At 44.8% G+C, this 11495-nt stretch overlaps 1 protein-coding gene across 1 annotated transcript in view; it reads right to left on the reverse strand.

The window, feature by feature from the left end:
• Positions 1-6077: 6077 nt before the first annotated feature.
• The window catches only part of LOC105564898, a 27760-nt gene continuing 22342 nt past the window's right edge, over positions 6078-11495 (reverse strand). The window contains exon 2 of the mRNA XM_012017660.1: positions 6078-7110. Within this exon, the coding sequence (XP_011873050.1) occupies positions 6905-7110 (206 nt within the window). The 3' untranslated portion in view covers positions 6078-6904. The remainder of the gene's footprint in view (positions 7111-11495) is intronic.

Below are 11495 nucleotides of genomic sequence, written 5' to 3' on the forward strand. Positions count from 1 at the left end.
GCTAAAGTAAATATTGAGAATTAAAGATTCAAGGGAGGAGTAAAAAAATATAACGTCATCAAAGTAGGTTATTGGTAGTCTATGCAGGTGTATAGATCAGCTAAGTAAGTTTTTCGTCCTTAAAAGTGTCCAAAATAGTACCAAAATTTTGACTCGGGCATGTACATCCGCGAAATATTTGCTTTACTGTTTTGAAACTCCGTATACCCGATTTTGCAGTTTGCCGAGAGATGCGCTGAGAAAATCTCAGCGAGGCCTCTGATAAACTTTTTAACATGTACATACGTGAAATATTTGCTTTACCGTTTCGAGACTTTGTACGTACTCTCGATCTTGCAATTTGTCGGGTGGGAACGCGTGCACGGGTCGCGCGGAAGTTAATTCCGCAGCGCGGGGATAATCGGTACCGGATATGTCGAATATTCTTCGCCGTCTCGATCGTAGTTGGCGCGTGACGTTCTTGTGAGAATTCCGCGATATTAAATTTCTCGGGCACGAAAATATGCGGTCGGTCATACGATCTCGTTTCCCGCGGGCCGCGCGAAAACACACGGAAGTCGACGAGGTGACGATGATTTCTAGCTTTGGCACTGAAAAAGAGAAAAAAAAGAGAATCGCACAAGGGGGAACATGAAACTCCATAAATTAAAATTGCAACTGTTCATATATTCGCAGCGATATTTATGCACTTCTCCTCTGATTAATCCCCTCGGTATATCTCATAAATTTTGCTCAAAACGCGTAAATCATGTTTTCGGGCATTTCTCTTTTTTCCTCGAGAAACGACGGCAGGCTTTTCTACCTTCGTGCATATTTTTTTCCCCTAGCAGAACCGCGTCGCACGGATAATGATAGTAGAAGCTACTATTACGAGTAAACAGTGGCCTCTTCCTTTTTCACAGCCCTCGCGTGACTATGAAGACACTCGAGGCTCTTCCCCCGATTCGCTCGAAAAGTTGCACGAAATGGAAGAAATAAGAACAGTCGCGGGACTCGTTTCCCATTCGTAATTTCGTATTCCCGTTCGATCCGGCTCCTCTCGCGGCGCGCCCGTCTTCGCGAAATAAAGTTCCGATGAGAGACGATAAAATCACATCGAAGAAATTCGCCTCCGGCTGAAGGCGCTGGGACGCGCGTTCGATACTTCCGGAGGGCGTCCCGACGTAGGGCGTCGGATTTCACGTCGTCTTCCGCGCGTAATGCACAACGCTCGAATTATATTTCAATCCTGTTTTCACAACGGATCCGAGGAGAGGTGTGCATAAGTGCGTGTAATTGAATGAAAATAAAATTAATAGAGTTAAAACAGGATCATTGTGATACAAATCAAATAGGACCGAGAACGCCCGAATTTTAGGCCCGAGCGGGATGCAGGTGTAACCGAGTAATTTTAATTTAACTGGAGCAACAGCTGCGCGCGCAGCTTAATTATTTTTTCGTGTTTTCTTACGACATTTTTTACGCGGAACAAACAGTTAAAAAGCTTAACCGATGAGAAACGCGACACGTTAAACGCGTTAACGAGTGAAGTGAAGTATGACACGAATCCAAAAGAGAAGTGAAGCGCACCGCGCTTCGAGAAAACCAATCGACCTCGCGGAAACGAGACTTCGACTGTTCGATATTAACAACATTCACGCCGGTAGCATCTCTTTTTTAGAAAGAAGAAGAAATATGTGACCGTTTTCCACCTGTTCTGCGCGCCGTTACTTTCGGATTTCACGTAACACAGTTTCGTTTAGGTGGAATCATTGTCGTCAGCAAATTGGCGCGTTCTAAATCGACAAACGATTTATAATTATTACAAAAATGCTATACTTAGCATTTAATACAACACCCCCCCCTCTCCCCGTACTGTAAATAAAATGAAGATCACGGATGCTGGGTGGTTCATATAAACGAATAACAACGTGGCGGCGGGGTAGGTGATAGCTATATCGGTGATAAATTAATGATGACAACAACTGTTTCGCAGCAAATCTTTCATCGCGTGAAACATAGTCGATCTTTCAAGAGTGTTGCGTGGAAATCCATCAGCGGGCCATGAAAAATGAGGGTTCGACCAGCGGCGATTCCTTGCGCGCGTTCGATGCGTTTTACACACAGACGAATGGACAAACGGCCGAGCTTATTGACGATTTATCACACGCGGCTCGCGCGTTTGTCGCTCTCGTGTGTAGATAGCGGCGTTATCGATTCCGTTGCAATATTCGACGAGCGCGGGCCCGATGACGTGGAAGCACTTCATTAACGCGCCGGGAATCCTCAGTGGTGAACGCGCGATGAAAAGTTTACGACATAAACTCTAAGCTACACGCGGGAAAGAAAGTGCGATGGAAAGAGAGGAAAGAGTGGGAGGGAAAGAGAGAGATAGATGTAATTTACGAGGACCATGGCGGGTGTCGGAGACAGCGATTAATTATGTCTGTGCAGAGGCGCCTGGTATTCGCGTCGCGGGTCTCCTTAAACTAAAGGGCACTTTTGTTTCGCCCATCGTCGCCGAGAGCTCGTGCCTGGCCTCTTTTGCCGGCCAGGTTCTTCGTTACCGAAGAAAGAAGATAAAGATGCGTCAACCTACGCGGTAAAAGTGCCGATTGCGATATCTTTGGGAGGGGGAGGGGGGGAGATATTTTCAAAATTGCAGATGACAAGTGTACGTTTATCTTTTCTTCTAATATGTTGCACCTTTCTTCAACGACAGTTGCGTGACAATTTCTTGTACTGCGGGTCATTAATGCACTAAGAGATATCTTAAAAGCCGGCGATACCGACGCCAGTCACTTTGAGATCAACGTTGACAGGCCAACTAATCGCGACTGATTCTCTGACAATTGAAACTCGCGCAAGCGCTAATTTCGCTGACCGACGAAATTCGCTGTAAAAGGTGACCTTGTAATTTTCAATGCTTTTCCGAAAATAACCGGGCAATCTCCGCTAAGTCGATCGCTCATAAATATGTAACTGCTCATTGGGAGATCGTGTTTCGTATAATCAATTAATTGATTTTAAAGTTTCCGCCAGAAAAAAAACGACACGAGTGACGTTTGACTTCGTAAAGTGAATTTCCCGACCTGAGACAGAAACGCGATGAAATCGCAGTTGTAGTTGAACTTCCGCGGTATTCATTATTACGAAACTCTACGATACTCTACGAGAACTTACGGGCACACTTTATAACCGGGGACCACGATATCGCTCCGTTGTCAAACATTGTGCCCTCGTACGTCCATGCGGGGAGTAAAACTTCATCGATGCCGGGCGCCGTCGCGGTTCCCAATGTTTCCAAAGTAACGTCGTCGCGCAGAATCATTGTCTTCATCAACGATAATTAAACGTGTTCCATCGGAAAGTTAAAAATTTGCACTAAACACGCCGTTGAAGGAGAGGAAACACCGGCGGAATATCAGGCGAATAAGTTCTCCAAGTCTTGCGCATGACAAAGATTAATATTTGACCAAATGCAATCACTTCCCTTAATAGAAGAGAACGAGAGAGAGAGAGAGAGAGAGAGAGAGAGAGAGAGAGAGGGAGAGAAACTGTGCACATTTTAAATAGAAATTCGTGAAACTCTTATTTATTTTGCAAATAAATAAAATGGAACGGATTTCAAGATCGCAAAAGGTTCTACAAAAATATCCTGAAGCGTCTGCAGCACGAGTTCATCTTTTTACCTAAGTTTATTATCTCGATCAAAGGGATATTACGAATCTACTTAAGAAAAGTTTATCTCATAATGTGCGCGTTTGTTGTTTTTCGAAAACTTCGACGAAACACTACGCGTTGCTCTTCGTCGATTTCGATAAAATTTGCAGCAACAGCTCGGCTTCAAAGTTCCATTCGGCTCCGCGCGTGTTAATTAAATCTTGTAGATAACGTTTTCCCGAGTCGAAATTTTGGCCCCATGTTGAACCTTTAATTCTATTATATAGCAGGACCTAAGACAGTATAAAAGAGGTCGAACTGCAAGTACAAAATTTACTTGTACTTAAAAATTGATAGTGCCGGAAATTTCTACTTTTGCCAATTCAGCATTAAAGTAGGTCCTTTTAAGTGGGAGCTAAAGTAAATTTTTAGAATTAAAGATTCACGGGAGGAGTAAAAAAAATATAAAGTCATCAAAGTAGGTTATTGCCGGTCTATGTAGGTGTACAGGTCAGCTAAGTAGGTGTAAATTATCCGTAAAAGTGTCAAAATAGTACCCGAATTTCGACCCTGGTTCCCCAGCGTTGTTTTATCGAAACAGGCGAAGTGCAGCGCGTAGGTGTCGTCGTCTCCTTGTTAGTGCGTTACATCGGCACGGTTTTCAGCGGAACGCGTGCACTCGCTACGCGCCATTGCCGCACGCCGGGGACCACCCGGGGCACCGCCGCTATCGTCGGAAAAATTCATCCCTCACGCGCGATGCGCCACAAAAAGAGGAAACGAGCGGAGCGGGAAAGAAAAACGGCCGGAGCGCCGCGGATGACCGGGTGCGCGCGATGCCGAGTGGTGCGCGGGCACCGCGCGACATCTCGGGCCATTAGCGGCTCGCTGACCCCACCCACGGTGTTGTCTAGATGAAGTTTCATTTCCCGCGGGCGCCGAGAGAGAGAGAAAAAAAACTAAGAGAGCCGGTGGCGGAGGGAAAAGGTCGGCGCGAAACTTTGAGAGCGTCCGGATTTTGCGGCGCGCTTCACGATCCTTTCAGCCATAAGTTTGTCCCGGGTTCTATCACGGTCGTACATACTGGACGCACTCCGGCAATCTCTACGAGGCGTCAAATCGCACTTAGTACGGCGTTCCTCGATATTGATGTTTGCCCGCTTGTCTCTCGAGTACAGTCGGCGGTTTGGCAGAATTTAACGCGCGGTTTAACCACAGTACAACTAGTCTGCCAGTGACGCACCGATGCACGCATACTACTTTGTTTGCCTAACAGGACACGGCGGAGCTTTTGCCTCACCTTTCAGCTCGAAGGTAGCAGCCTAGTAGTATACAGGGTGTCCCAGGAGGGAAGGTCAATATTCTGGGAGGTGATAGTATCGGTCATTTCGAGCAACAATGTTCATACGAATATACGTCCCATTCCTCACTGTTTCCGAGATAGAGCACATTTTGTTTACGTCCTCGTTCAGATAAAACACGAACGCTAGGAAGCGTTGCACGTTCACGCAATGTATTGAAAACCTTGGAAAACACCTTACGATTCGGAATTCTGCGTGTACGAAAGCGATGAATTCATTGCCCTTGGAGTGAGATCTGTTTAGTGGAAGATTCATTGTTGAATTGTGTAATCACCGTGAAAGAAGATTGTGATTAAATTTGGATGTTGAAAACCTGCTATCTCATACTCTTCTTTGAGATTGGCTTCTGGTATAATAACCCACACAGCACAGAAAGATTGCAGGAAGATTGCAGAAATGTTACATTGCAAGATTGCAATATTGCAGCAACGTTGCGCAACATTGCTGCAACGTTTCTGGGGGATTGCAGCAACGTTGAAATGTCCGCCCTCAGAGAGATTACAGTGCATTATAGCAATGTTGCAGCGCAATATTTTTGGAATAATTTGTTGTTCTTGTACATAAGCAGAGAATTTACTAATTACATATACATCCGGGCCTTTTTCAAGGTATAGCAAGCTTTTACGAAGCAACCTAAGGAGGTTATGTCGCTTCGCAATAGATGGAGATTGCGAGCAACACCGCACTGATCAAGTACTTAATAATTCGCGCATTATTGGTGTCAACGAAAATAACATTATAAAATTCTCGTAATTAGAAAAATTTTTTAAATAGAAAATATAGTATTTTCATTATTTTTGAAACATTGCTGCAATCTTGCTATCGAAAGTTTGCAATTTTATATCCCTGCAATGTCTCGTTGCACTGCAATCTGCGAGATTGCAACGTTTCTACAATGTAACTGCAACCATCTGTGCTGTATGGGAAGGAACTTTCCTCTACGTATAGACACACACACATACACACACACGTCACTGGATTCTGCCCGAGTGCATGGCGGAATACCACGGGACTGAAAAGATCAAAGGGCCGACAGAGAGTGAACATACTAGTTATACCATGGATTAACTGTAGAGATCTAGATCGTTAGATGGTTTATGCGAAGTATTTATAACAAAAATTGAATATTTATTACACGCGGGGCAAGATTATTCTCTATACAATAATTAAGTGAGAGAGAGCCACGCCTGGCTTCCTTACGACGTGAATATCTTACGCGGGCCGAGGGAAAAGTGATGGCGCATTCGCTAATTGTTGTCCGCTTGAATTACGGCGCGTTCGGTAATTTAATTGATAATAAGCCCCCACGGGATCACACGACGCTGCGGTGCATTAAAGCAAATTAATGAGTGAGTCCTGCGGGAGCCGGGACGGCCCGCTTTGTTTATCGATACCGAAGATATTCGGGCTATGCGGCCGTGACATTTTCGCGCGTACCCGCGAAATCGCGCCGGCAAATAAAAGCGGACGGTACGGAGGATTAAAAGCGCGCGGAGATAATTCAGGTTTCACGCACGTGGCACGTTTCGCGCTCGCGCGCGTTGCTTTCTTTCCCGTGAGCCAAGTGTCGATACTCTGTTACCTCGTATTTCGGATTTCTCCCCAAGTTCGTGTTATACCAATACGGCACAGCACGCACGCGGGCGGAAAACGTTACAGATCCATTATTCGATTAAAACTCGCCCGAGGAACTTTCACTCAATTCGATAATTATCGACGTAACTGGTAATACGCCACGTCAAAAGGGGCACGATATTGTACTCTCGTGTTACGAAGAATTTCGAGACTTCGCCCAAGTTATTATTAATCTCGTTCCTATCGGGCTCCAACATCTGGGCCGCGCTCAAAATTCCGAGACAACGCCTGCTTTTAATTAACGCGTCGTACCGCCGGTCCGAGTTTTAATGCGCACTCCTCTGCATGCGATGCACGCGAGATCGACGGGGAGAACGTGAAAAACACGTTTGCTTAGCACTGATAAACTTTAATCGCAATTTCATTAGCTTTTTCCCCCAATTTCGGAAAATCGACCGTCGATCGCCAGCGAACAGCACGGAGCCTGGGCTGCGTCCGTTAAGGTTCATCGTTTCGAGGGACGTCAGATACCCTAAAAAATTACAATTATTATAGTGGGTAATATTGGGACTATCTATTAAAGGTGCTTATTTACGTACGTCAGTAGAGGTAAAATTATTACCTTATACAATAAGTAAACTGCTTGCTTTTAATCGTGAAAATTTTACAATTCTTTGTAATTTTCCATCATGTATAAACGAGTATTTACACGACAAAAAGTAAAAAAACTTTTTGGTAAAAGTACATAAATTTATGTATTTCCATTATTAATAGTGTAATCGCTATACTTATTATGTATGTAATTTACATACTTAATTTTACAGCGTGTCAGCGGAAAGGCGACTTCGACGACGTAGCTTGCTTTTTCGTTTCGGCCACTTCGACCTCGCCCAATCTGCTTCAACTACGTGCGTGTCTCGCTTTAGGCCGATGGCAGAGAGCGATCCGTATACGCTTAAGATTGTCTTAGTCGTAGACGTAAGACAAGGCAGAGAAAAACGTGAGTCGTACGCAATGCAGGCCTTTCACAACTTACGTTTTTCCCTGCCTCACGTCTACGACTAGACCTGTGTCCACGATGCTAGAAACTAAGGCTGATGGCAGAGGACGATCCGTAAACGCTTAAAGGACTTCACACATAAAATTCCGTAAGGACGTAAAACGTAAGCGTAAGAAAATCAACAGATTGGATTTGCTACTGCTTGCGTTATTGCCTTACGTTCTCGACTGTGATTGGTCGATTTTCTTATGCTTACGTTTTAAGTCCTTACGGAATTTTATGTGTGAAGGCCTTAAGACAGTCTCAAGCGTTTACGGATCGTTCTATGCCGTCAGCCTTAGTTTTCCTAAATTCGACACGCATAGAGTCACGGCACGACCATCGCGCGCACGCGATCAAGCGCTTAAACTGTGTCCACACGATCGCGCGAGTATAATTAATTCTTGACCGAAATTACAATCCGCCGGGCCTAGGCATTATTTATGACGCACGGCAAGTGTACACCCGTGATCCAATTATGTTTCTGGAGCGCGTCGCACGGCAACTGCCTCCCCGATTGTGTTTATTGCCCCGTCATCCTCGTCGTGTCTATCCGAGGTGAAAATTAGTACGCGTGCCTCCTTCACGTACGTAGACAAGTATCGAACGTTCCGAGAGGGCTCCCCTCTCCCCCCCCCCCCCTCGTATCCTTGATCGTAAAATGTCGAGAGCGAACGCGGTAAAGTCCATTTACATATCACGCGAAAGGCAGAAGAGATATGAGAAACGTGGCGCACACCAAGGCACACACAATCGTCCCGTGCACATTGCACTTGCACCGTGCAATTAACAACGGCGCGCATACGCGCGCGACCGTTCGTGCACACGCGAGTGTGTAACGGGTTCGTAATAGCGCCGTGGCGGCTGCCGTGACGCCGTGTTTTGTGCCCTAATCAAGCTTGCAGTAAGGCGCAATTGATGACTTGGCGCACCACGCGAGCGGCGTCGGCCGAAAGTGCTTCCTTATTATTCGCGGCGGCTCCTTTTGGACCGCGCGCCGCTCTATTCGTCGTCAAGATCGTAACGCGCGTCGTCGTCATTCGAACGCGCACGACGTACAAACAGCTTCCAGGGAGAGCGGCGCTTTTTACGAAATTCAGCATCGAGTTATCGCCGGCGACCTGTCGAGCTATCTACGTTTATTCGCCATGAACGTCGGAATTATCGTGCAGCAACATATGCGCGATATATTATTAATCACGTCAATACGAGATAATTAATGAAGCTGCGATCGATTGAACCGGCTCTTTGAAACGCGAGGCTGGAGTGGAAAATTTTACGTTTCTCGCTTTCTTCGAGGACTTCACGTCTCCCTGGGCTTCGTTAGATTTTATTCTTGTTTCCTCAATCGACTACAAATACAGTTGATTAAATACGTTCGGCGGCGAGGCTTAGCTGCGTAAATAATTGGACTCCACGCGTGTCTATCCTCGCGCGAGCGGAGGAGAGACCGGGGAGATTTCTCACCGCAGGTGAGGTGATGTCCTTTCTCGCCCGAACGTTTGATAATCAATACCAATAAGTCCGCAGAATGATACATAAAACGTAGTAACAGTCACGGAACAAAGTAATGTAAAATATTAAGTATAGAATTTTCAATTTCGTAGGCGGGACAACGAATTCTCAACGTTCTTTGTTGTTTTTCTCTCGGCACGGTGACGTACGATGTTTTTGCGTGCCATCGTGTACCCGAAGGTCGCCGCGCTACCACTCGCTCGCCGAACGTCGAGCCGGCAAGTAGTGGCGAGAGTCGCTCCGTGCGTGTTATTATTTTTGCGTTATCGGTTTCGAAGACTCGATCGCGATGAATGCAGGGATAAATCGCTATTGATGTGCACACCTTTATCAGTAACAAGTAACGTTCCACGATTAATTATTAAGTTTCTACAACTTGTAGTGAGAAACAAATTGCATGTTGAGACGACGGCTCTTTATCAACGCATACATAGATATTTCACGAGACTAACTCATCTAAAATATTAATGTAAACCGTAGTACTTTGTCGCGGTTACATCTCGTTTACGCATCGCGCTTTTAATTATCTATCGATTACGTGTAATCTGTTCTATTTTTGGGAAAAGAGAGAAATTCGTACGACTTCGGCGCTCGCGCTGTAATTCGCGCTGTCGTTCTTCGCAACTCGAACGGGCAGGAAGTAAAGAACGTCGCTTATCGCACGTCGTTACATTATGTTTTTACATTATGTTCACAATTAATAACAATTATCGTTGGAAATTTCGCTCACACAATTTATTTCGAGGATTAGATTGAATGACAAAGATTGTAAAATATCGTTTCGTTGAGGACTAATATCTACTTCTTTACCGCAGATTATGCTTCCGATGCTCGCGCTGCGTTTTATATCGCCAATTCAAAAGTGATTTATCCATTATTCTATTCTTCCGAATCAAAAATGCAAGTTCGTAGTTTGAGTAATTTGTATGACAGAAAGTCGCGATATTTGTTAATAATATTTCGTGCGTTTCGCGGTATCTCACATCGCGTACGGGAGTGCCCGAAATTTCGCGCGATCGATGATTTTCGCGAGTGAGTGTTGTGTGAGTGCAACAAGGAAATCTGAGAGGAGGAGGAGGCCGAGGAGGCATCGGGCAACGGCGGAAAAATCGTGAGATGAGTGTCTTACATTTTTATGTTATTTGCTACTTGTGTAAAATAAAGCATCTGTTCCGTGTTTTTATTTTATTTATTCAAATGATTCGAATAAGTGTTAGAGGCAAAACCATACGTATAAAATTTTGTGAGTTTATATTTGAAAGGAAGACTGTTTCAGTATTCGATATAATTATTTTAATACATACCTGTTTTTAAATATATAAAATATGAAGTATATTTAATACAATCATTTCGATTTTACATAATAAGTTCATAATAATCATATACATATTTGTATTTTTACAGTTTAACATACCATATATAGTTGACGTACAACTCTGCTGTTGCGAATCGTATCAGTGAGTGATAAGTTACTTTTTATTTTAAATTTACGTTGCGCATACAATTACTTCTTTGCATGTGTACAAATTCTAAAAGATATACAATGCTCGACCACAAACTGCGCGCGCGAAGCGCGCGTTTTGTCATTTCTAGTAAAAAATTAAAATAGAGAGAACAATACGTAGATTTGTCTCGTTCTCTGCCTCAACCTTACTTCTTTCGGCGTGAAAGTGTAAAAATATGAGATTAATATCTCGGAAGTGCCTAGTGATCTCGCAGTTTCACTCGACACAACCGTAATCGAACGAACAAAGTCGCGTGAGACGAAAATGCGAAAAGTGAGCGAGCTCACCCAAAAACCGTAATCGACCCCCTGATTACGGGAGTTCGGAGTCTCCTTATACAGGCTCCATGGTTTGAACGCTCGCCAAATGCGAGCGGATGGGTCCGCAGTCGATCTCGCGGCAACGTATCGCCGACAGCACGGCATACAAACATAGGCCATTACGTAGGACTACTCCATTGGCTGAATTTCCTGGACTAAACCGCGGCCTCGCGTGCACGACAATTCACCGGCTTCGTCACACACCTCAGCCTCGAGGAGACCCTCGGCCGCACGTTCGTCGTTAATGTTACCGTATACCGACAACCGTCATGGTTTGCGGGTGGTCGCTCGAATAACGGGGCCGATTCTCCGGCAGTCGCACTGCTGCGCCTTCTTGGTAATTCGTACTTTTATTCGAGAACTTTACAACTAAAGCTATCAGACGTGCAGCTGCGCCGCACGGCATTTGCATGTAGTTCGTATAATGTTGAAATAGGTGAAACGTTATTCTTATTATTATAACGTTTTTTTCGTTATGGTGAAAGTACTGGAAACGCAGAGAACTGCACTGAGAGAAAAAAATAGTTGCAGTTACCAC

The sequence above is a fragment of the Vollenhovia emeryi genome, unplaced genomic scaffold (assembly GCF_000949405.1).
Source record: "Vollenhovia emeryi isolate VEMERY1.0 unplaced genomic scaffold, V.emery_V1.0 DF939158.1, whole genome shotgun sequence".
NCBI lineage: Eukaryota > Metazoa > Arthropoda > Insecta > Hymenoptera > Formicidae > Vollenhovia > Vollenhovia emeryi.